The sequence below is a fragment of the Manis pentadactyla genome, chromosome 4 (assembly GCF_030020395.1).
Source record: "Manis pentadactyla isolate mManPen7 chromosome 4, mManPen7.hap1, whole genome shotgun sequence".
Classification (NCBI taxonomy): Eukaryota; Metazoa; Chordata; class Mammalia; order Pholidota; family Manidae; genus Manis; species Manis pentadactyla.
The window spans coordinates 5,315,979-5,339,446 of NC_080022.1; the positions used below are offsets into that span (position 1 = coordinate 5,315,979).

A 23,468-nucleotide genomic window follows, 5' to 3' on the forward strand; every position below is an offset into this window, starting at 1 on the left:
TAGCCTCTGCGTAGTGGGCAGGCCTGTGCACCAAGCCACTGGGGAACTGGCGAAGGCCAGAGGCACTGGAGACGGGGAACCCCATTTTGCTAACAAAGGGCTGATGTGGCAGAGAGATGAAAGGAAAGGGCTGATGAGCCAGCACCTGCCTCCTCCTGGAGCTCTCAGCTGCCACTGTGGACAAGGGAGCCCTCCGTCTCTGGAACCCTCACCCCTGTCTCCACTTGTCCCGGAGGCCCCCCTGTTGCAACACCGAAGCCGCGTTGTGTAGTCAGTGCGTCTGTTAGCTCATAATTTTCCAGACAAAGACCAACGATCCAGTAAGAGGGACGGTGTTTATTTGTTTTGCTTTTTTGCTTAGATTGTAATCCTGGTGATTATAGAATATCAAGGAATAAAATCAACAAAGGCTTTCCTTTCCCGGCCCTGCCCCAAACCCCGTTTCTGGTCAATTAGCGCCACCTGGTGGCCCAGAGCAACAGAGCGGCTCAGAGACGCGAGGCCTCTGCAGCAGCGCGACAACCCAGCCGGCGGGAGCCTGCAGACCTGGGCGCCGTTCTGCCCCTGACTGTGGACCTGGGGTGTGGGGTGTTCTGGGAGGCGTCTGGGACTTGCACTGTGATTCTGGGGCGGTGGGCTGGGCGGGGCTGGAGCAAGCAGGAGGGCCTCTAGGGAGAGGTGCGAACAGCCCTTTCCTCGCCAACTCCAGTCTATCCTTATGAGACAGCAGCCGGGTGATAGAAGGCAGAGGGGCTGCCGGACGCACCCCCGAGGGGGAGGAGGGCACGATCCCAAGTCTCGAGCAGAGTCAGAGTGCGATGGAGGGGCAGTGACAAAGCAAGTCACCAAGGTGCTGCCCCCAAGAGCTGCAGGTGGGGGCCCTGAGAGACAGGGGTGGCAGTAGGGGGTGACAGGGAGATCAGCTCTTGTTAGCAAGGGTCAGCGGGTTCCTTTACGGCCAGAAATGTCCTCTTGGAAGCACTACCCAGTGTCCGTGTCCCCTCCCCCACCCCCCTGTCTGGAGTTAGACTCTCAGGGGGACCCGGAGTCAGGACGGAGCTTCGGCACTCCCAGCCACCCGCCACTGGACTCGGGAGCCCGGGCAGCTGTGGTTTCCCCCCCAAAGCGCCAAGGCCCACAGAGCCTGGGCAGAGACTGGGCTCGGTGCCAGGAGCAGCAGTCCACATCAGAACCCCCTGGGCAGGCTGACAGGAGGCGGGCTGGAGTGGGCCCTAGGGACCTGCTCCCGACCTGCGTCCAGGATTTGCAGTCACTGTGGGAGGCGAGACGGTTCAGACGGTCTGGAGAGGATTTCCCAGCCCATTTTGCTTGTCTCTTCGGGTAGTAGCTGCCGGTATGGGGGGCGGTGGGACAGGCTCCTGGAAGTCCCACGCTGCTGCCAGGACGCCCTCCCAGCACCACCCGGCCTGCTCCTGCTGGCACATCCGAGTGCGGGCAGTGGGCATCAGAGGCAAGGCTGATTTTATCTGGGGGTTTACTTCCTTTAGAAGATCCAGGCTTGTTTGGCAAATGCACCTTTTTCCCTCAGGCTAAATTTTGTTTCGCTGATTGGGCCCCCAAGTAGAACTAAAAGAAAATTACTTCCCTTGATTGCCTGTTTCATCCTGGCTACTTGCACTCAGGGCCACTTGGGCACCACACACCACCTGCTGTTACAGAACCCCCAGCTGCGTCCAGACCGTCCACCAACTGAATGCGCTTTAATGGAGTGCGCCTCTGTACTGGTGGTGGGAATACAGCGGCCCCACCCATACCTGATGGCCACCTCCTGGCGCCCCCCTGCTCAGTGCTGGGGGGTGGCTTTGTGAAGCTTAGAATTCACTGCCAACATTTAAATCTCCAGATTTTCAGCTTCTCTTGGAAAATCCAAGGCTCTAGGCCACACCATCAGGAGCTGAGCAGCGGCTACTCCTTTCAACGGCAGGTGCCACACCTCTGGACATGTGGAAGAGCCTTGTGATTCCAGGGTCCTCGCAAGCCCAGGCAAAGAAGCAAGATGGGAATCCCACTTGGTCCCCTGCCCCCACCGCAGTGGCCTGGAGGGGCTGCTCACACAGGTGGTCGCTCCTGCCATCTCTGCCCCTGGGCAGGGCCTGGGAGACGGGGCTGCAGTCAAGCGCAAGCAGAGAGAAGAGGATTTCAGAGCCCATGTGGCTCCCTGAATGTGGGAAAACTGCAGAAGCTTCTCTCCCTGCCAAACTGTGCTTTGCTAGACAGTCAGAGAGCTCCAAGCTCATTCACACTCCACTACCACAGTGAGAATTCCCAGCCCCAGTAACAATGCCACTTAGCAGATCAGGAAGATTATGGGCGCCTCGGAAGGGCTCTGCAACGCCACATCCCTGGCCTGCAAAGCAGGGCTGGCCCAGAAACACTCAGCCAAGCCTGCTTTTTACATCACGGAGCCCCAGGAGATTGCCGCGTGGCCGAGTGGGGAAGTGTGGGGAACACCAGCCCGTGGAAGCCTGAATTTGCTGACCTTGGAGAGGCAATGGCCTGCGCAGCCCCAGTGAGCTTGGACCGGGGAGCTCCTCTCTCTTCCCTCCACCTCTGGGTCCGAGGTCTGTCCCACCTGGAGGAAGACTGCCGGCTATGTTGGGTTCTCTGACCTCTTCCCTTTCCCATGGCACGTTTGCCACAGGGACAAAGCCTGTGCCTCCTAGTGGAAGAGGAATGTGGCCTTGATGCCCCCGTGTCCCCAAACATTCAGAGACGGGAATTCCAAGCTCAGACAGGATACAGCACATACACCACCCCCCACCCCCTTGGGCTCTGCATGCCTGGAAATGAGATTTCTGAAAACGTCCTTGGGACCCATAGGAGATCAAGAGTGGAAGGTGAGATGGGGACACTGAAGAGTATGTGGGTGTCTGGATACGAGAAGTTAAATGTAATGAAAATTTTATCCAGTCGAACTAAGAAATCAGAAGCAGGGCCTTTGTGTCAACAAGAATACGGTGAAAATCAACTCAGTGTGCTGCCATTGCCCATTGACTTTGTTGCCATGGAGACAGCATCGTAGTGTCAATAACTAGGAGGGATCCAAGCAGCTCATTCATGCCTCGAGGGGCACATGGTGGCTCCCCCTCCACCTCGGGGTTCCTAAGTAGGGTGATCACACACAGGCTTGCCTGGGGAGCACCCCTTTCAGCCTCCAAGGTGAACTGTCCAGACAGAAGGCTAAAGGGTCACCCTCTTGGCGGGTCTTTACTGAGTGCTGACAGTGCCTGGGTGCCGGGCAGGAGTCATGGATGAGCCCAGGCTGGTGGGGGCCGGGAGGAAGGGCTCCCCACAGGCTGCTGGGGGGGGACTATCTTTGTCACCAACATGCCACTGAGCACCTGCGCCATACAGCACCAAGAAATCCCTTCCCGTGCAGAGGAGGCCACATCCATCCCAGCAGGCCCCACCTGTGCTGTCACAATGGCTCCTGAGCTCCAGCCACGTGCCCTGCTGGGAGTTGCTGCCCCACAAAGTGGGTGTGAATGGCTAGCTCTCACCAGCTCCCAGGGACACCACGGGGTGAGGGGGCCCTCCAGTATTCCCCTTTCTGCCTCCATGTCCAAGTCCTCCTTGTCCAGAGTGCCAAGTATGACATTTCAGAGCAGAAAGTGTGTCTCATGGGCAGTCCTCAACCCTGGCCTGCCTCGGACGCCGTCAAATCAGAATCCTGGGTGTGGCCTCTACCGATCTGTTTGTCCCTAAAGCCTCTCCGGGAGCCGGGATGGGCAGTTGGGTGAGACGCCCGTTTCACAGGGAGGAGACTGAGGTCCAGGGGCATTGGCGGTCCTCCCGAGGTCACACGTGAGTGAGGAAACGTGCAGCATGCACTGGGCCCCAGGCCAGCTGTCCCCCCAGGTTCTCCATGTTCCTGAGTCCCCGTCCCTTCTCCCCGCACAGCAGGCTGGGCATTAAGCTCAGTAAAGTTCCTCTGCTGCTCCGGGCAGCCACATAGGGAATGAGCATGGTGGCTTCTGCAGACACCCAAGAGGAGGCCACCCTGGGCCCTTTCTGTGACCCCCACCCCGGCCCTGGTGACTGGATATCCAGGCCAGGAACCCCTGTCTCAGAGCAAATGCTTCCCCGACAGATCCTGCCTTCTCCAAGAGGATCTTTCTGTGGGCTCCCTGTCTTTCATAGAGATTTCCCCTAAATGTACCCCAGTCTGCTGTGAGGACCAAACCAGGCATGTCTCTGCGAACCCCTGGACCCAGGTTCCGAGGCTGAGACACCCCCACACGGGCCCCTCTCACTCGCCTGCTGGCCCCTGATCATCCGAGAGCAGGTCCAAGGCAGGTGCTGCCTCCCACTCAGCCCCTGGAGGCCAGGGCAGAGTCTCTGCCCCGGTCTCGGCAGCCCTGCCAGCGCACCGGCAGCTCGCTTGGACCTGGCTGTGCCCCTGGGCTGGCCCAGCGGGAGGAGACCCCGAGGGAGGAGGCAGGGGCGTCAGAGCTTCTGCCCCCTCCACACCCCCGGCCCGCCTGGCCCTTGTGAGGCAGATGGCACCCTCCTGGTCAGAGAGGGCAGGAGACAGCAGGTGGGTGGCAGGCCGAGAGGACAGCACCTGGCCCAGCCCCAGGTTTCTGCACAGTCACCCGACCCCTGAGGAAATCAGACACTCTCCCTCTAGGGGGTGAAGTGGGTCTAGCAGCCAGTGGAGGGAATCTTGGCCTTTCCCCTCCTCTGCCCACTGATTAACCTTCTGGCTGTTCCTCCGTCCTGGGAGAGACGCAGCCTGGCAAGGGACTGGGAGGCAGGTGGCTCAGTGGCAAGAGCTAGGCTGTGCAGCCCCTCCCTGCCCCCACACTGCTGTGTGACCTTGGGCAAGTCACATAACTTTCCTGAGTCTGGGTTCTCACACTAATAGGAAGGGAGAACAGTTCTTCAAAGGATTGTTAAGAGACTAGAGTTATATCTCTATACCAGTAGGTCTCAAACTTGAGCAGGCATCAAATCCCCTGGAGTGCTTGTGAGGACACAGGCCTGCGCCTCATCCCCAGAATTTCTGATTCAGCAGGTCTGGGCGGGGCCTGAGCACGTGCATTCCTAACACAATCCCAGCTGCTGTTGGGCCCACACTTCGGGAACCACTGCCCAGAGCCCCGTCCACAGTAAATGCTCCCTAGGGGGTAGAAAACAGTGTTATTTATTTCTTTTTGTAATGAAGTCAACATATAAAGAACCTAGCACAGTGCCTGGCACATAGTATAAATCTGATAAATACTATTTTTGTTACTATCTTCTTACTGAGGTGTGAGCTCTGCTTACAGCTCATCGAGGGCAATAATGACCCAGGGAAATAGAGAACAGTGCTCCAGGGGGTAGGACTGACTGACAACCTGTCGTTCATTCATTCAGCCAGTCCTTACTGAGCCTCTTCTACGAGCAGGCCTCGTCCCGTGCATGGGGAGGGAATGTGAGCAACTCCGCGATGTCCTGTCCTCTGATCCAGCCGGAGAGCTGGCGAGAGGGGAGCCTGGGCCCGCTCCGGGCACCATCACGGCCCACCGCAGGCTGGGGACCGTCAGCCACAGAGCTGTGTCCTCTCGCAGTGGGGAGGCTGGAAGCCTAGGAGCGAGGTGTCAGCAGGCAGGTTTCTGGCAAGGTCAGAAGCCTCTGGGCTTCCAGCAGGGCCTTTGTGTTCACACACTCCTGGCGTGTCCTCCTCCTCTCATAAGGACACAAGTCCTGTGGGATTAGGGCCCCGCCCTTATGACCTCACTTAGCTTTGATCACCTCCTTACAGGTACTATCTCCAAATGCAGTCACATTGGAGTTAGGGCCTCAACCTAAGGATCTGCGGGGGACACAGTTCTGTCCACACAGGGGCCACAGGACAGTCGACCTGGGCTCAGGCCTAGCCCGCCTATCGGCTGGCTGCCAGCCCCATGTGGGGGTGAGCCCGCACTCCATCCCCCAGCCCCCTCTTCCAGATCTCAATTACTCTCTTCCCGGCGGTTGGCCGCCTCGGGTAAATTGTTCATCAGAAGATGCTCTCCAAAGCATGGCCACATGCTGTTGTCATTGATTTCATTTTGATTATTCATATTAGTGGAAGTATTGCCGCCGAGCCATGGGGGGTGATTAGGGTAAGTATTGAGGGCAGGACAGGACAGGGCAGGAGTGGGCTGGTGGCTTCCTGTGACAGCCAAACCCAGCCTCAGTTCTGCAGACCAGCCCTCAAACAGGGCAAACCGCAGGCAGCCCGGCTGGAGCATGGCCCGTGGGGGACCATGTTTGGCCCACCCACACCAGCCTGTTCCTTCTTGGGTGCCTTCCCTGCCCCCGCCTTCCTGGGCATGCGGCTTTCTCTCCAGCACCTGAGCATCCCAGGGACCACGGCCCCGGCCCCAGGCAGGGCGAGCTGGAGAAAGTCCCCTCTGCCTGGGATTCGACATAAGCTGGGCGGGAACACCCAGGACATCCTCCCCAGCAAGGTGACTGACTATGGCCTGGGAATGAGCAGCCCAGTGCCCTCCACTGAGATCAGATCCCCAGGACAGAGAGGACAGATGGGACTCAAAGCCACCAGCGGGTTATTTTTCTGGGAATTCCCTTTTTTCCTTCTGTGCCCTCCTCCCTACCCCAGGTCACGACCTTACATTTCATCCAGTGTATTTTAATGCAGTTTCCCTTTGCCACTTTTACAAAGGAGTGGGGGGCAGGGGAAGGGCCGGTCAGTGTGCATGTTTAATAACCTTCCTTCCGCGAAGCGTTCTCTTCCCTGTAGAAATCTCCTTTCCCGCTGATTCATTACGTGTCAGGAAGCAAAGCGTGACATGTTAAAAGCCGTCTTGATAGTATTTGATATTCAGTATTAACCACTCACCACCTTGGAGGAAGGGGCTTCTCTCCCCGCCCCCACCAGAGGGGGAGGGAGGCAATCTGCGTATGGGATGTGCCATTCAGGAGGTGATTTGCATTAAGCATCCAGAAATTCTCTGTTTGCAATCTGTCACCCTTCACTGGATTTTCATTTTATAACCTTCACAGCATAAGGAGGAGAGCAAGAGGCAGAAAGAATGCAGTAGCCGCACCCCCATGGGGGCTGGAGAACACCAGTCTGAGTGACGCGTGTCAGCGCAGAGAGGGGCCCTGGCCAGAAATGCCAGAGACTCCAGCAGAGGAGGCTGCCACTCAGGAGATTAGCAAGCCCACCCACCCCAAGACCTGACACCTTTGGTGGGGTGTGGCCATGCCCCCAGAATCCCAAGGTTGGGGCTGCCCTGAGCACAGCTCGCCTCTCCAGAGAGCCGAGTTCAGACTCACGGGGTTTTGCCTGAGAACACCCCATCTGGTTCCTCAGTGAGCGGCTGCTCAGGTAACCCACAGGTAGATGAGCTCTGCAGGTGTTTCTGCTCCCAGAACTCCAGCACCTGCAGAATTAGGCTCAGGACAGAGCCCTGAGGTCATCATCCTGACTATGTAAGGAAGTCCTGAGGAGCGTCAAGCCTGGGCACCCCCAGATAAGACATCAGAATCTCCGGGCTGGGGCAGGGGTGACTGGGACAGGCCATCTGTGTGCACGGCAGTACAAGGGGAGTGGTTCTCCAGTCCTGCCCTCTGGCCTCCCAGTCTCTGTTTTCAAGGCTTTCAAACGAGAAGTCTGGAAAACGTTCTCAGTCAGGGGCGTCTGGGCACAGGGACAGGCCAGTGGGCCCTGGCCCTCACCTCCGCCCCAGCCAGGGCCCTTCTGCTGTTATTTCTGTACTGGATTTCCAAGGAGAGGTTTATTTGAGAAAAGGGCTCCATAGCTATGATGAGGTTTGCAAACCCCTGGCCTGGGACTTCCTTCCAGCTGCTGTGGCCAAGGTGGGCCTGAGCCAGCAGGAACACAGGCCTCCTGGGGCCGTCAGAGAATTCCCTGGGGATCCCAAGGCAGAGGCACTGCCCACCTACAGAAAGGTGGAGTGGAAATCCTGCCCCCTGCATGTGTCCGTCACAGAGCCGTCTGAACAGGCACACGTAACTCCAAGCCCAGGCAGTCGAGCTAGCTCAGGGGAGAAGCCTCTCAGCGACCCCCCACCCCTCTGGATGACCCACCAGAACCCAGGACGCCCTGGGAGCAGGGCCACAGGCCCTGATGCTGGCGAAGCTGCAGGGGGCAGAGCCCAGAAGGCATCTGGAGGAGCCTCCTCAGAATGGAGGGGACGCCCGGGGCAGAGCACAGGGGCAGAGGGCAGCACCTAAGAGGGATTCCAGACAGATCACGGCCCTCACGTATGGGGTTTTGTGGACAAACAACTGACATTCTCCAAAAAGGCACTGGCAAGGAACCGCGGCCCGAGATGGAGGCCCGCCACGAGCTCTGCCCTGTCCCGAGGCCCAGGTCCCGCAGGTCAGCCAAGCCGGAGGGCAGGGCCAGCACTGTGTGCTGCGCGTCGCCCTCACTGCCATCGCTGCTGTCATGGCCACTGTCAGCATCCTCACCATTAATGGTTATGACAACAGTTACTCTTTGTTGGGTACATGGGAAGTGCCAGGCAGGTAGATCAGGGTCCCTCCTGGCCACCCATTTTACAGATGAGGAAACTGAGGCTCAGAGAGGTTTAGAGACGACCAAATACATCCCGCAAGTGAAGTCTGAAGCTGACCCAGCTGCTGCCCGCTGTGTAGACTGTCTCCTTGTGCGCCTGCATCCTGGAGCCCCTCACAGAACAGGGGCAGGCCTGCGATTGTGCCCGTCCCTCCCCAGAGTCCACGTGAGAGAAGCTCAGAGGAAGGAGAGGGGAAATCACTCTCATTGGCAAAGCCACTGGCCTCCCCCTGGCATGACCCTGTCACCTGCTCCCCCCAGACCACCTGCTTCCACCGTCCCCCTTCACAGAGACCTGGGTCTGTCGTGAAGCCCTGGGCATTGGCTCCAGCTCCAGGACTGTGGATTCACTGCTCCTGGAACCCAGCCCCCCCAGAGCCACCAGAGAGAGCCGGGCTGGGCCGCGCGCCCGACATAGCAGCCCAGGGCTTAGCCACCTCTCGGCCAGGTCCCCCTGCAGCTGAGAACGGACAATGGAGGGAGCAGACATGAATCTCACTGGGCCAAGACACTCAGTGGGCAAGTCAGTTTATTTTAGACGTCCAGCTCCCATCCCCTCGGCCTCTCTGGTCCCTGCCCCCAAACACCAGGGACAGCGGAGGTCTAGGGTCCAGGAGGGTCGAGCCAAAGCCCCAGGGCAGCTGTCCAGGTGGCCAGTCAGCGGGAAGCTTAAGCGTCCTGGTCAGGGTTGGGCAGCCACCCCCGTGCCCGGCCCCTGGCTGCCCTCCATGCTGCCCCACCCGGGCGGGAGGCCTCAGCCTGCCATCCGCTCCTTCCCAGCCATCGCTCTCACTCTTTTCCACTCCAGGACCCCTAGCACCACCCTGGTGCACTTGGACTTCGAGGAAGCAAGAGCAAACCTCTGGGCGGTCCCCTGGCCGGCTGCCACAGGGAGGGGAGGGGAGCAGGAGGAGAGGAGGGGCTCCCGGGGCGCGTGGGGGTCCGGCAGGGCAGCCTGGCCCTCCCCTTCCCCCTCCCCAGGGCCCCCTCCCCGCAGCACCTCCCTTGCCGCCGCGGCCTCTGACTGCCCTCTGCCTCTGTCCCCCAGTTCACGGCATCAAGTGGACCTGCAGTAACGGGAACAGCAGCTCGGGCTTCTCGGTGGAGCAGCTGGTGCAGCAGATCCTCGACAGCCACCAGACCAAGCCGCAGCCGCGGACCCACAACTGCCTCTGCGCTGGCAGCTTGGGTGAGCAGGGCTCCTGTGGGCAGGTGGGCGCAGCGGGCAGAGGTCCCCACGGGCAGCAGGCGTGGCTCTCCTCCCCCTCAGGGATGGCGTGGTGTCCAGTGACGGGAGAGGGGCCAGTGGAGCACCGGACAGACTCACGCCCTCGCCTGCCCACGTTGGGCAGGAGAAAGAGGTCTCCAGAGGCGACTGCCTCTCGGCACGGGGGAGGCAGAGCTGGGGGTGCCCAGGGTTGGGCCCTAGGCCTCCGTTCCAGTGCAGGCGCGCTGTCTAGGGCGCCGTCAGCAGGAGGCCCTGGTCCACGGGCACTGGGTCCCATGGGCTTCCTGGGACACGAGCCGCGAGTCAGTGGGGCCACTCAGGCTAAAGCTCTTTCTTTAACCTCTGTCTCCTCCAAGAATATAAAGTGTCCCGTGCTCTCCGTCCTAATGCGTCTCCTTTTCTGATAATGGTATTTGCTCTTTGAAATGTGCATTCTCCACTCCCCTGGCTGCCTTAATTAGGTATTTCCATTAGAGGGTCATGTCACTTCTCTGCGAAGTTTTTATGCATTTAGGAATCTTGGTGGCGAGGCTGTAACAGGATCAGGGGAGAATTCACCCTTTTATCAAAAGCAAAGTGACCCTTATCAGGTGGAATGAAAATAATGACCGGGTGGGAGAGAGAAGCCATCAGCCTGGTGCAGCAGCCCTGGGGGCAGGGCCCTGGCCAAGGCTAGAAATGCTCGGCGCCTGAGGCTCTTTCTTCTCTGCCCCTCAACTGCAGGTTTAGGGCTTTTTCCTTGCTTGGGTCCTTGCTTAGATGGCTTTTGCCCCACAAAGAACTGAAGACAAGCCCAGGCTGGCCAAGTGGGAGTGGGGAGGAAGCATTTCTGTTTCTGGAGCAAAGTCTAGAACCTTCTTTGATCCTGGGCCTGAGAGCTAATCCAGAGAGTGCACTGTTCTTCCCCCAACCTCCCGCTCCCAGTCCCAGGGCGGGTCCCAGGGCGGTTCCCAGTCCAGGGCGGCTCCCAGTCCCAGAGCGGCTCCCAGTCCAGGGCGGTTCCCAGGGCGTCTCCCAGTCCTAGGGCGGTTCCCAGTCCAGGGCGTCTCCCAGTCCTAGGGCGGTTCCCAGGGCGGCTCCCAGTCCCAGGGCGGATCCCAGTCCAGGACGGCTCCCAGGGCAGTTCCCAGTCCAGGGCGGTTCCCAGTCCAGGACGGCTCCCAGTCCCAGGGCGGTTCCCAGTCCCAGGGCGGATCTCAGGGCGGCTCCCAGTCCCAGGGCGGTTCCCAGGGCGGTTCCCAGTCCCAGGGCGGCTCCCAGTCCAGGGCGGTTCCCAGGGTGGCTCCCAGGGCGGTTCCCAGGGCGGCTCCCGGTCCCAGGGCGGTTCCCAGTCCAGGGCGGTTCCCAGTCCAGGGCGGATCCCAGTCCAGGACGGCTCCCAGGGCAGTTCCCAGTCCAGGGCGGTTCCCAGTCCAGGGCGGCTCCCAGTCCCAGGGCGGTTCCCAGTCCCAGGGCGGCTCCCAGGGCGGTTCCCAGGGCGGCTCCCGGTCCCAGGGCGGTTCCCAGTCCAGGGCGGCTCCCAGTCCAGGGCGGTTCCCAGTCCCAGGGCGGATCCCAGGGCGGCTCCCAGTCCCAGGGCGGATCCCAGGGCGGATCCCAGTCCAGGGCGGTTCCCAGGGCGGTTCCCGGTCCCAGGGCGGCTCCCAGGGCGGCTCCCAGGGCGGTTCCCAGTCCAGGGCGGTTCCCAGGGCAGCTCCCGGTCCCAGGGCGGCTCCCAGTCCAGGGTGGCTCCCCACTGGGCCACCAGGAGGAGCAGGGCTTCCTGAAACCCTGCACAGTCTGAACGGTATGGAACGCTTGGAAGGGGAGAGGGACGTGACTACCATCCTGGGCGGAGCCCCTCTGGCCAGCAAGAGCCACGCCTGTGAAGAGTGTCTGCCTCTCAGGGTAGAAAGGATTTTCCTGGGGACAACCTCTCCACCTTCTCCCTCCTGACAGCCTGTGCACCAGGGCACTGTTAGCGTTGTTTGAAAACCTTGTCAAGGGAAAAGCCACCCACTCTGGAGGATGGTTACTTAGGGCTCGGGAGTGCCCTGGGGCTTGGGGTGAGTGGGCCTCTGAGCGTGTTACACCCCGGCCTCCGGGGTTCAGTGGCCGGCCTGGATTCCCAGGCTGGACCTCGCCAGGCCCTTACTGCTCAGAGATGGGATCCACCCTGCCCTGGCTCTGACTCTCTCTCTGCGTGTGTGCGTGCGCGTGTGTGTGCTTGTGAACGTGTGTGTGTGCATGCACGTTGTGCTTCTAATCTCTGCAGGAGCCGGCAGCAGTGTGCACCACAAGTGTAACAGTGCCAAACACCGTATCATCTCGCCAAAAGTGGAGCCACGGACAGGTGGGTGCGGGAGCCATTCGGAGGTGCAGCACAATGACGTGTCGGAGGGCAAGCACGAGCACAGCCACAGCAAGGGCTCCGGCCGCGAGAAGAGGAACGGCAAGGTGGCCAAGCCCGTGCTGCTGCATCAGAACAGCACCGAGGTCTCCTCCACCAACCAGGTGGAGGTCCCCGACACCACCCAGAGCTCCCCCGTGTCCATCAGCAGCGGGCTCAACAGCGACCCAGATATGGCGGACAGCCCCGTGGTCACAGGCGTGTCCAGCATGGCGGTGGCCTCCGTGATGGGGGGCTTGTCCCAGAGTGCTGCAGTGTTCATGTCTGAGGTCACCAACGAGGCTGTGTACACCATGTCCCCCACCGCCGGCCCCAACCACCACCTCCTCTCACCGGACGCCTCTCAGGGCCTCGTCCTGGCTGTGAGTTCTGACGGCCACAAGTTCGCCTTCCCCTCCACGGGCAGCTCGGAAAGCCTGTCGATGCTGCCCACCAACGTGTCTGAAGAGCTGGTCCTCTCCACCACCCTTGATGGTGGCCGGAAGATTCCAGAAACCACCATGAACTTTGACCCCGACTGTTTCCTCAATAACCCAAAGCAGGGCCAGACGTACGGAGGCGGAGGCCTGAAAGCCGAGATGGTCAGCACCAATGTCCGGCACTCGCCACCAGTGGAGAGGGGCTTCAGCTTCACCACGGTCCTCACCAAGGAGATTAAAACCGAGGACACCTCTTTCGAGCAGCAGATGGCCAAAGAAGCGTACTCCTCCTCCGCAGCCGCTGCAGCCTCCAGCTCCCTCACCCTGACCGCCGGCTCCAGCCTCCTGCCGTCGGGCGGTGGCCTGAGTCCCAGCACCACCCTGGAGCAGATGGACTTCAGTGCAATAGACTCCAACAAGGACTACACGTCCAGCTTCAGCCAGACAGGCCACAGCCCCCACATCCACCAGACCCCCTCCCCAAGCTTCTTCCTGCAGGATGCCAGCAAGCCCCTCCCCATTGAGCAGAACGCCCACAGCAGCCTGAGTGACTCTGGGGGCAGCTTTGTGATGCCCACGGTGAAAACAGAGGCCTCGTCGCAAACCAGTTCCTGCAGCGGCCACGTGGAGACGCGGATCGAGTCCACCTCCTCCCTCCACCTCATGCAGTTCCAGGCCAATTTTCAGGCCATGGCGGCAGAAGGGGAGGTCACCATGGAGACCTCACAGGTGGCCGAAGGGGGCGAGGGCCTGATCAAGTCTGGGGAGCTACAGGCTTGTAGCTCTGAGCACTACCTGCAGCCCGAGACCACCGGGGTGATCCGCAGCGCTGGCGGTGTCCCCATCCTCCCGGGCAATGTGGTGCAGGGACTCTACCCCGTGGCCCAGCCTGGCCTGGGCAATGCCTCCAACATGGAGCTCAGCCTGGACCACTTTGACATCTCCTTCAGCAACCAGTTCTCTGACCTGATCAATGACTTCATCTCTGTGGAGGGGGGCAGTGGCACCATCTATGGGCACCAGCTGGTGTCAGGGGACAGTGCAGCGCTCGCGCAGTCGGAAGACGGGGCCCGTGCCCCCTTCGCCCAGGCGGAGATGTGCGTGCCCTGCTGCAGTCCCCAGCAGGGGAGCCTGCAGCTGAGCAGTGCTGAGGGCGGGGCCGGCACCATGGCCTACATGCACGTCGCTGAGGTGGTCTCGGCTGCCTCAGCCCAGGGCACCCTGGGGATGTTGCAGCAGAGTGGACGGGTATTCATGGTGACCGACTACTCCCCAGAGTGGTCTTACCCAGAGGTAAGCAGCTGTTGCCCCACCACCACCACCACCACCTCACCTGCCCACCCACCAGCACGCAGCTAAAGGAAGCCCATTTGCATGTGGCAGCCCCTTTGATGAAGCTCTGGATCCTACCAAATTGTCCCCTCCCTCTGCTGCCACTGCTTGGATCACCTCTGCCTCTCTCAAGCAGTGGTTCTCAGACTTCACTGGAGCAAGTAGCTTTAAAGTCAGGGGTCCCCTGGGAACAAGGTGGTCCTCCCTGCTCCAGCCAGAACAGCCCGCTGTTGCCAGGCTGGTGTGTTAAGATTCCACCTATGTTGGGTTTTGGTTTGTTTGTTTGTTTTCTGAAAAAGGGTCCTAAGGCTGCTTAAAAAGCACATTCAAATACCAGCACCATAGATCACCTGTATCCATTGCTATTTTCTTCTCTAAACAACCCAGAACAGAAACAAACACACTGGCATCCACCTGAGGGGAGGGGACAACTTCTGAATAGTTATCCATGAAATTTTCTTAGGTAAGTCTGGCCTCTACAAAATCAAAAGCATATCATACGACCCGAGACCGTCCACCTGTGCCCCACCTCACCCAGCTGTCTCAGTTCCCACGGGCTGAGATCTGAAATGAAGAAGTATTGCTTCAAAGCCCAAGATCACAGGAAAACTCAGGTCTTGCCATGTGGCACAAGTGTTTAAGGAAGAAACCTTTGCTTTTTCTTGGAAGTAGAATGGCCTCGGAAGGGGGCAGAGGCATGAGCTTCCCTATGCCGTGAAGCCCACTGGGCAGGCTCCCTGGGTCCTTGCAGCCCTCCTGCCAGGTGCTTAGGAGCAGCACATTCTCCGTGGGGCCCAAATCAGCACTTCCTCCCCCAAGAGGTGGCTGCCCATGGCTCCCTTGGTGTCTGCCACGTCCCCTCCATACTAAAGTGGGGGCTGCTTCCCAGGACTCCAAAGGAGAGGTGCTCCTGAAGGACCCTGAATCTCACAGGCTCTCATAGGTGGAATACAGACCCCACAAAAGGTCTCCAGGCCTGGGCAGGGCAGCGTGCTAGCTCAAGCCTGTGTTCCGTCCAGGCCCAGGTACTGGCAGGGGCTCCCTGGGATTCATCCCAAGTGGGGACTGGACTAACGGGGTGTCCTGGGAAGTGAAGTACTTCTCTGAGCCAGTCTCTGCCTCCGTGTCTCCCTTGAGCCCTTGTGAAGGATACAGAGTGGCCCCAAGGTGGAGAGCGTGTCTCGGGGGACACTCCTGGGTGTGGCTCAGTGTGATGGCATGAGCAACACTGAGCCCAGCCACATTTTCATGCACCTGCCACATCACGTCCCCGGCCCCCCCTGCAGCCCCTCTAACTGGATCCCCTGGGTGAAGGCTCAGCTCCGCCCAGAGGCTTACCCCCCAAGGGCTTAAGAGAACAATTCGGAGAGTTACTTGGGGGAGTGTAGTGAGGTCAGACTTGGCGCACCTAGCTCCTTGGCCTCAGTACCCTCATCCATAACTGGCTGAGAGGGGTGGCCTGGAGGCCCTGCAAGCCCAAAGGCCTGGGAGATTGGCCCTCAGGACTCTTAGGGGCTCCCTGGAGCCAGAGTCCCCCGGGCGCTGGGAGGTGAGAGTAGGGGCCCTCCTTCTGGCCTCATGCCGTGTGCGCGGGCCCCTGGGATGGATCCCGGCCTGCACCCCAGCCGCCTCGGGCCTGTAGGCACTAGCGATGCTCCCCGGGCAGGCCTGGTCCTCCGTTCTGTACAATAACCCGGCGGATCCCGGAACTTCCCTCGGAGAACGTCAGTTCAGCAGCTCACCACGCGAGGGCAGCGCAAGAACGGGAAAGCAATGGTCTGAGAGCTCTCACCCTGGTTTTCCGGGACCCTGGATGCTTCCAGCTACCCAGAAACAAAAGCAGCTCATGTTGAATTTGATTTGTAAAATGCACAGATGCCACCCAGCTGGTTCTTTGGGAGCCCGGTGGCCACCTGGTGAGGCCTCTGCAGAGGCCCCAGTAGCTCTCACCAGCCACTTGCTCCGTGCCGTCCTCTCTCAGCCAGGCCCCCACGGTCCCCAGTCCAGCAGCAGAGGCCTCCCCCTCCTGGGTCCCCTGCAGGAGGCAGCACCTGCTGCTGCCGCCCGTGGGCCCTTGCAGCCCCCAGCTGCTGTGCTTGCCCCGCCCCTTCTCCCTTGCTCTGCTGGCAAGAGACCTGTTTGCCGACCACATCGGGAGCTCAGGTCTAGCCCGGCTCTGCTGAGAAAGACACAGAGCAGGAAACACAGGCTGGGATGCTTCCTAGTCTGACTATGAGGTCTGGCCAAACAGGAGCCCAGCGCCTTCACGCAGCTCTAAAATTCAGTGTGGGACCCAGATACCCATTTTGCAGGAGTGCGAAGACTGGGGCCACCCTGCTGTCTCTTCTCAGCGTGTCCCTCCCTCCCATGGCCTGCTCCCATTTCTCCTATGCTCTGTCTACTTCTTCACTTTCAGCTGTAGCTGGTCACCAACACGCACTGGAGGTGCCCTTGGGCCCCAGGATCTGCCCTAAGTATGTCAGAAATCTGGGTCCTTCATCTTAGGACTCCCAGGGTACAGAGCCCTCGGATGGCATTCGTTGCTCCCTTCCCCTCCCCTGAACCCATCTGCGTCACCTCCCTCCACTGACACTCTTGTGGCACCAGGCAGGGGAGGCTGCAATTAGAGCTGTCAGGTGCCTGCGTCACGCCTGGTTCAGCGCAGCTGGGCGAGCATTGCCATGGGAACCGTCCCCCCGAAGTGATGGGTGCTGAGCCCATCCTGCAGCGGTCTCCCTGGAGGCCCTGCTGCTCTCCAGTGATTTCTGCAGCCCTTTGTTCCTCACAGCAGCCCGAGCGCCCCTGCTAGCAGCTGTTGATTGGTTATTATTTCTTTCCTTTTCTCTCACACAGTAACTGTCTGTGGCCTTTTGAAGCCACTCCTTTCCACTTCCCAAGATCCAGGGAGGATCAGGCCCTAAGCTGGCCTCGGGTGCCCCTGGACATCCCAAAGCCAGGGTCTGTCGATGCCATGCAGCACACCTCCCAGCCAGGCACCCCCTCCCAGCCGGTTGGCAAGGATGCCAGCCTCAGCCTCACTGCTCCAGGCGAGCTCCAAATCTCCCTATGGGGTCGCATATCAAAACCAAGGAATGTCAAGGCCAGAAGGGCCCCTAGAGATTAAATGCCACCAGAGAGGCTGAGCTATTTGCCTGAGAGCAACCAGCTACCAAGAGGCAGGGGCAGGCCTCCTGCTCTGGCTCCCAGTCCCCAGCGCTCTCCACTGCCCCCAGACTGTGGTTGCCTGGAGTAAAGTGACTTCCCCGAAGCCATCCTAGCCCAGAGGAAGGCCCACTCAAGAGCACGAGTGGATGCCTGCAGGCCCAGGGGAGCCACTCCCACTTCATCCCTGAAAACACTCTCTCCTGCCAGGTCTGAGACAGGTTTGGGCTCCAGGAATGTTTTGGAAGCCTCAGGAGCAAGCCCAGTATTGAAGCTGGGGGGTGGGGGTCAGGGGGCGGTCCCTCCAGGGCAGGGATGGACCAGCGCCAAGAAGAGGCCACCCAAGAATGGGGGACTGGGGAGGAAAGAGTGTCCGGCTGGCGTGGGGCAGCAGCTAGAGAGCTGGGGTCTGGCCTCTCTGGCCTGGGGAGGCCGGGTCGGAGGGCCTCAGGCCTTGCGCCTCATCCCGCCCCACCTCCGGGTCTCAAGCAGGCTCTCCCCTCGGTTGTCTGCAACCTGGACACGAGGTGGCGCTCTCCACCCTGTCCTGCGGCAATCAGCCCCTTGCTGGGGAGGGCCCCAGGTGGGCCTGCCAGAAGAGAGTCAGAGAGGCCAGCACCCGGAGGACGGGCCTCCCCCCACTGCCTGGGCTCCGGGCACAGCATCTACATGTCATTGCCCACATCCGTTGGATGCTAGAGTGCAGGGAGTGTCACTAAGAGGGGACAATGGCCATGAAGCTGGACTGCCCGGGGTACCGGGACAGAAAGCTGCCTTCCTCACTCTGTGGTACCCCGACTGGTCCCGGCAGACCTCTCCCTTGCTCCCCAGCATCTGGGTCCTTGGGGGGTGGAGTCTCTCCTGTTCAGCTGAGCAAGGCCACCCAAGCCCCACCATTGGAGTGGCCCCAGCCAGGCTGAAATGCATCAGAACATGTGTGTGCTATTCATGTGCACAGGGGCACAGACAAATGCCCTCAGTGGCTCAGCAAGGAGGCAGGGGCCATGCTCAGTCCCACCCTGTCCCAGCCCCCAGCTGTAAGCCCAGGGCAGCCTCTGAGCCCCCTTCCCCATTTGTCTATTTCTGTTGTCTGTCTCATCACCTTCTTCACAATGCCCCCTCTCCTGCCTGCCCCTCTCTGCTGTCCCCATCATACCCCTGTGATCCTGGGTCTATCCTCATTTCCCCACCAGAGCTTCCCATCTGGGGTTGACACTCAAGCCCTCAATCTGTCCACAAGCAGATGACAAAGCCCGTTCCCCACCCACCCACCTCCTCCTGGGGGCCCCCTCCTGGCCAGTTCTCTGGTGCATCATGAGCTGAAAAGGTTGGAAAAATGGCTCCCTTCTGCCTGAAACTGAAAGTTATATAGGAGAGGGTCAGGGATCAGAAGGCCAGCTGCCATGCTGGGTGCCCGCTGAGGAAGGCATGGAGCATGTGGGGTCCCCTGAAGGACCAAACGGAAGAGAGCTGCGGGCCCCCTCCTTCTGCTGCAGTCCCGATACAGAGGTTCTCAGAAGTCAGGGCGCTTTGGAATGGGATATCTGCACATTCAGCAGGCACAGGGGGTGAGGATGCAGACCACCGTCTGAGCAGTGCAGCCTCCAAGGCCTGCACCCCCTGCCCCTCCCTCTGCGGCTCACCCTTGTTTCTGCTCATCTCTGTTCCCCTAGGGAGGAGTGAAGGTTCTCATCACAGGCCCGTGGCAAGAAGCCAGCAATAACTACAGCTGCCTGTTTGACCAGATCTCAGTGCCTGCATCCTTGATTCAGCCCGGGGTCCTGCGCTGCTACTGTCCAGGTGAGGAGGCTGCCTCCCGGCAGGGTGCAGAGCCAGCCAAGGTGCCTATGGGCAAGTCGTGTCATTACTCTGGGCCCCAGTTTCCCCAGATGTCAAGGAATGGGTCCAGATTCAGCTATTACGCCATTTGTTGGGGCTCACGGGCGCTGTGTCAGACAGGCAGCATGCTCTGCTGGGATTTTGAAGAGAACGTGATGAGGGACTCTTTAGATAATCAGTAAGCCAGGCTGACACCCCCAGGACGGGCCACAGCAGGGAGCTCCAACCACCCCCAGCCTGAGAAGTTACTGGAACTGAGAGGTGGCCAGGCAGAGGGCTGACAGGAGCTGCATCTGGGGTCAGAGCAATGAGGCAGGCTTCTCTCCTGCCACCCAGGCCTCCCGCCGCCCAGGCCAACCAGCAGCCACAAGAACAAGAGAGCTCAGCCAAGCGGTCCACAGGGCCAGGCCCCCTGGACACAGAGCAGACCAGGGAGGGCAGCAGGGTAGGGGAGGGTCAAACTGAGAATAATCTGCACAACTCCTGAGAGTCTAAGGGCATCTGTCCTGTGCCCAGGAAAAGGCACACGCACATAATTTGCCTCTGGTGTCAAGGGCAGGAGGCCCTCTGTGTGGCTCTGTGGCTCTGACCTTCTCCCTCCCGCCCTTCCTCATGGCTTCATCATGGGCTTAGCTAGCTACCCCTGTCTGGCCTACTTGTCCTTGACCTCTAGCCTTTCTACCTTCCCACTGGCCTGTCGTCTCCATGAGGGCAGGGTTTGTCTTCCTTGGTCACCATGTGCCCAGGGCTCGAGAAGTGCCTGCACATCACAAGAAGATAGGTGTTTGGGAAAGAATCTGTTTCTAGAACTCATTTTCTAGAGCCCGGGCAGGTGTTGGGAAGACCCCTTGACTGACCCCTCACCATGCATAAGTAGCTCCAGGACGGCTGTCCAGCCTGCCCAGGCAGTGAACGGAGAGGGAGGTGGGGGTGATGAGGGCGGAGTCCCCACCCCATGTCATCTGAAGCAGGGGGCCTACAAAAGGAGAGAGACGCTCCCTGTGGAGGGCTAGGAGTCGCAGACGGTCGGCTGGGGGTCCTCCGGGCAGGTGGTGCCAGGTTCCGCCTGGGGTGGTCCAGCTTGAGCCTCAGGCAGCCCCCGCTGTCTGCCTCCCCTGATGCCATGCCCCCAGCCAGAGCTCCTGAGCTCACGTGACATTCCTCCTGGGGCTGTCCATCTCCCCGCAGCCCACCAGAGTGGAATGCTCCAGGGCTGGGCTCACGTACTCAGCCTCCATGTGAACCCAGAGCCTATTTCACCACGAATATCCCAGGGAGCCCACCTATTGGCCTGCCTCCACCAGAATACCCACTCAGCCCCTTTGCTCCTGGAAGCCCTGCTCAGCCTGGAGCACAACCAGCCCAGATGCCAGCCCAGGCTGGGTCAGCCCAGCACAGCTCAGGGCTGCATGCAGCTAATGCAGCCACCCCCTCATCCCCCGCAGGCCAGGGGGAGAGGGCAGCGTGTTATTAAACCGTCCGCTTATCGCCCCACCGCTGCTAGAACAGCACTTGCCTGGTCTATAAATAGATGCCACTTCCTGTACCTGGTGCTTGCCTGGCTGAGGACCCAGACCTTGCCTGTCCTGAGTTATCTGACCCGTCCAAAAAAAAGACTGGCCTTTGCATGCCCTCTGGATGACGTCCCAGGCCAGGACCTGGCGAATCCTGGGTGCTGCATTAGTCACACCCCAGCACACCCCAAATCAGCCAGCTTCCATCTGGTGAGTTTAGCCTGGTGGTGGACATTTCTGGGCCCCAGTTTCTACACCTCTAAAAAGCAGCTGCCAGGTGGGCAAGAGCATGAGATGAAAGAAGGTCCATGAAGCACCTGGCCCAGGTGCTCTGTTTGTGAAGGTGCTCCAGGAGCAGGGCCTTGCACTCTATCCAGTGGGGTTAGGGAGCTGGGACCAGGGCAGTTCGCCTGGCCCCAGAGCACTCCTGGGTCCCTAGAGCCGGCGGGAGTATCTGCCTGGGCCACCATCTCCAGGTGGTTCAGGCTCCTCTAATACACTGTGTCTTGGCCCAGGATCGGGAAGCCATATACTCTGGCAGACAGAGAGCAGGGCCCTGCCCCCAGGGCACTATAACTAACTGCAGGGAGGGGTCTCCTTCAGACATCTCTGCCTTGAGGCCCAGTTGAAACATGGCCCTCTGTAAGTCTGCACTGGATGCAGGCACACAGTCATTCATTCATTCCTCCATTCATCAGGTCATTTGCCAGGCCCTGGTAGGCGTGTGGAATGGAGCAGAGCATAAGACCCAGCCCCTCGCCCTAACCCTGACTCCAAGGAGCTCGCAGGGAGGAGGAAGTCATGCAGATAAACCAGTGCCCTGGAGGATGATACTGGCCGCTCAGAGACCTCTTTCCTGGGTCTCCCAAAGGCTCAGGGAACCTGGAGTTGATCTTGAAGAACCAAACTGGCCTCACCAAAAAGAAGGGCTCGAGGCCAGTGAACATGAGCTCACTTAGTAGCTGAGATTGACATGGGAGGAGAGGGCACAAGGAATGGGGGTGTGAGGAGCGCAGGGAGTGCAAGTGGCCAGTGCCCCTGGCCTGGGGCATGACAGATGAGGAGACAGGCAAAATGGATGAGGATACAGCCCTGACCAAGAACACAGCGCTTCTGGACAGCTCCCTCACCATCAGGGGTCACGGAAGACACACAGGCATAAGTCTGCCTGCTACAGGATTCCAGGAGTGCTCCGAGGTCAGGAGGGAGACCATTAAGTCAGGGCACCGAGCTCGGGGTGAGCTGGTGGGCGAGGAGGACTGGAGACTTAGGAAAGGTAACCAGCTCAGGACAGGAGAGAGGAACCCACCACCAAGAAAACTTGGCCAGCCAGGCAGCCCCCGAGGAGGCTGCTCAAGGCAAACGATGAAATTCCAAATGAGTAAACCACTGTTTTTTGAAGCAGTTCATTCAACCAATGGCTATCAAGGGGCCAAAACATGCCAGGCACTGACCTTGGCAATGGGCAATCCAAGCTCTCTCCATCCCAGCTTTCACAGAGCTTATATTCAGGCCGAGGGCAAAGGAAGTGCAAAGGCCCTGCAACAGGAAGAGGTTTGGCCAGTTGGAGGAACATAAAGGGGGTGGGGAGTTGAAGAAGATGGCAGGGACCAAATCATGTCCAGACTTGTAGGTCATGGGAAGGAGTTTGATTTGGTTTTACCTGCAATGCAAAGACATTAGTTTAGGGGATGGGGGTGGGGACTTGACCTAAATTATGTCCTTGAAAGATGATCCTAGTGTGTGGGAGAGAAGGGACTGTAAGGAGGAAGAACAGATGCAAGGAGCCCCAGAAGGCAGGCAGCAGGGCCGTCTTCCCTGGCATAAGGAGGGCTCCCTCGGTGCCATCCCAGCAGGAGCACGTAGGCCTCAGGTGTGCTGAGGCTGCCCTCAGAAGGAGGCTAATTTGGGAGCCTAGGCAAGAAGCAATAGCGGCTTGGGCTAGAGAAGTGGCAGGGGATGTGGAGGGAAGGGGGTGGACCGAGGACGGAGAGAGGGGAAGTGGCCAGGACAGGGAAGACCAAGGAAGCTTCCTGTGTGATGGTCGTGCAGGAGCCGGGCAGCAGGCCTGGGACCTGGGGACGATGCAAGTCCTCTCGGCCCCGTCTCTCTGAGAACGGGGTGCCTTTGAACCTGCCACCACCCAGCATCCCTACAGGCATGCGAGTGCCAGGAGATGGTCCGAGAAGGGCAGAGTTCAGGGGACTCTCCGGCTGGAATGCCTGCTACAGAGAAGCTTTGAGCTCCCCAGGGGCTAACTGAGGGGGCCCCAGGTGGGGGCTGCTGACCACCATTCCTTCCTGCTGGGAAGGTGAGCGGCCACAGACTTGGAGGTCTGCCCCCTGGGACACTGCTGGAGCCTCGGGAGAGTCTGACGGGATCTCTGCCCGGAGATCCCCCGCAGAAGATCCTATGGGACCTCCACCCACCATGGAACCGGCTGATTCTGCTTGTGGTCTGGAGCCGAGGGACCAGGGTGTAGAGCACAGGGTCCCCTCAGGCAATGACTTCCTGAAGACCTGCTCTGGGCACAATGACACAAGGCATTCGTCTGGCATGGAGGCCACAGGTCAATGAGTAGGTTCACCCACGGGAAGTCAGGTCTGCACCAGTCGTCCTTGGAAGGAAGCCGGAGCTGTACTCTGCCCCTGGGAGCAGCTGACTTGGACGGCTTCCTAGAGTCTGTAAGCTTCTGAAAACCAAGAGCCCAAATAGTAATACGATGCCCGTGTAGGTCCTCCCTGGAAATCTGTCCTAGGGAGGCCCTGGGCACCACCTGGCATTCCAGAAAAGCAGGGCAGAGAGCACACCGCCCTGAGGTCTGCTGAGGAACAAGACCCAGTGGAGGGAGGAGCCGCCTGCACAGTCACACAGGCCCTGGCCACTTCTGTGGGTCACATCCCCCAGGGTTTCAGCAGGAGCCACGCAGCAGCCTGGTCTCCAGAAATGAAGCCTCTCCAGGGCTGGAGTCTTCCTCTCTGAACCCTGTGCTGGGGCCAGAACAGCTACTGAGACCCACAAGGGTCTG

At 59.9% G+C, this 23,468-nt stretch overlaps 1 protein-coding gene across 9 annotated transcripts in view; it reads left to right on the forward strand.

Annotated features, from left to right (window-relative positions):
• Positions 1-23,468, forward strand: part of CAMTA1 (calmodulin binding transcription activator 1) — an 833,565-nt gene that overhangs the window by 736,366 nt on the left and 73,731 nt on the right. For all 9 annotated transcript variants that reach the window (XM_057499667.1, XM_036925330.2, XM_036925331.2 and 6 more), the window contains 3 exons: positions 9,606-9,746; positions 12,040-13,886; positions 18,761-18,887. In XM_057499667.1, the coding sequence (XP_057355650.1) occupies positions 9,606-9,746; positions 12,040-13,886; positions 18,761-18,887 (2,115 nt within the window). The remainder of the gene's footprint in view (positions 1-9,605; positions 9,747-12,039; positions 13,887-18,760; positions 18,888-23,468) is intronic.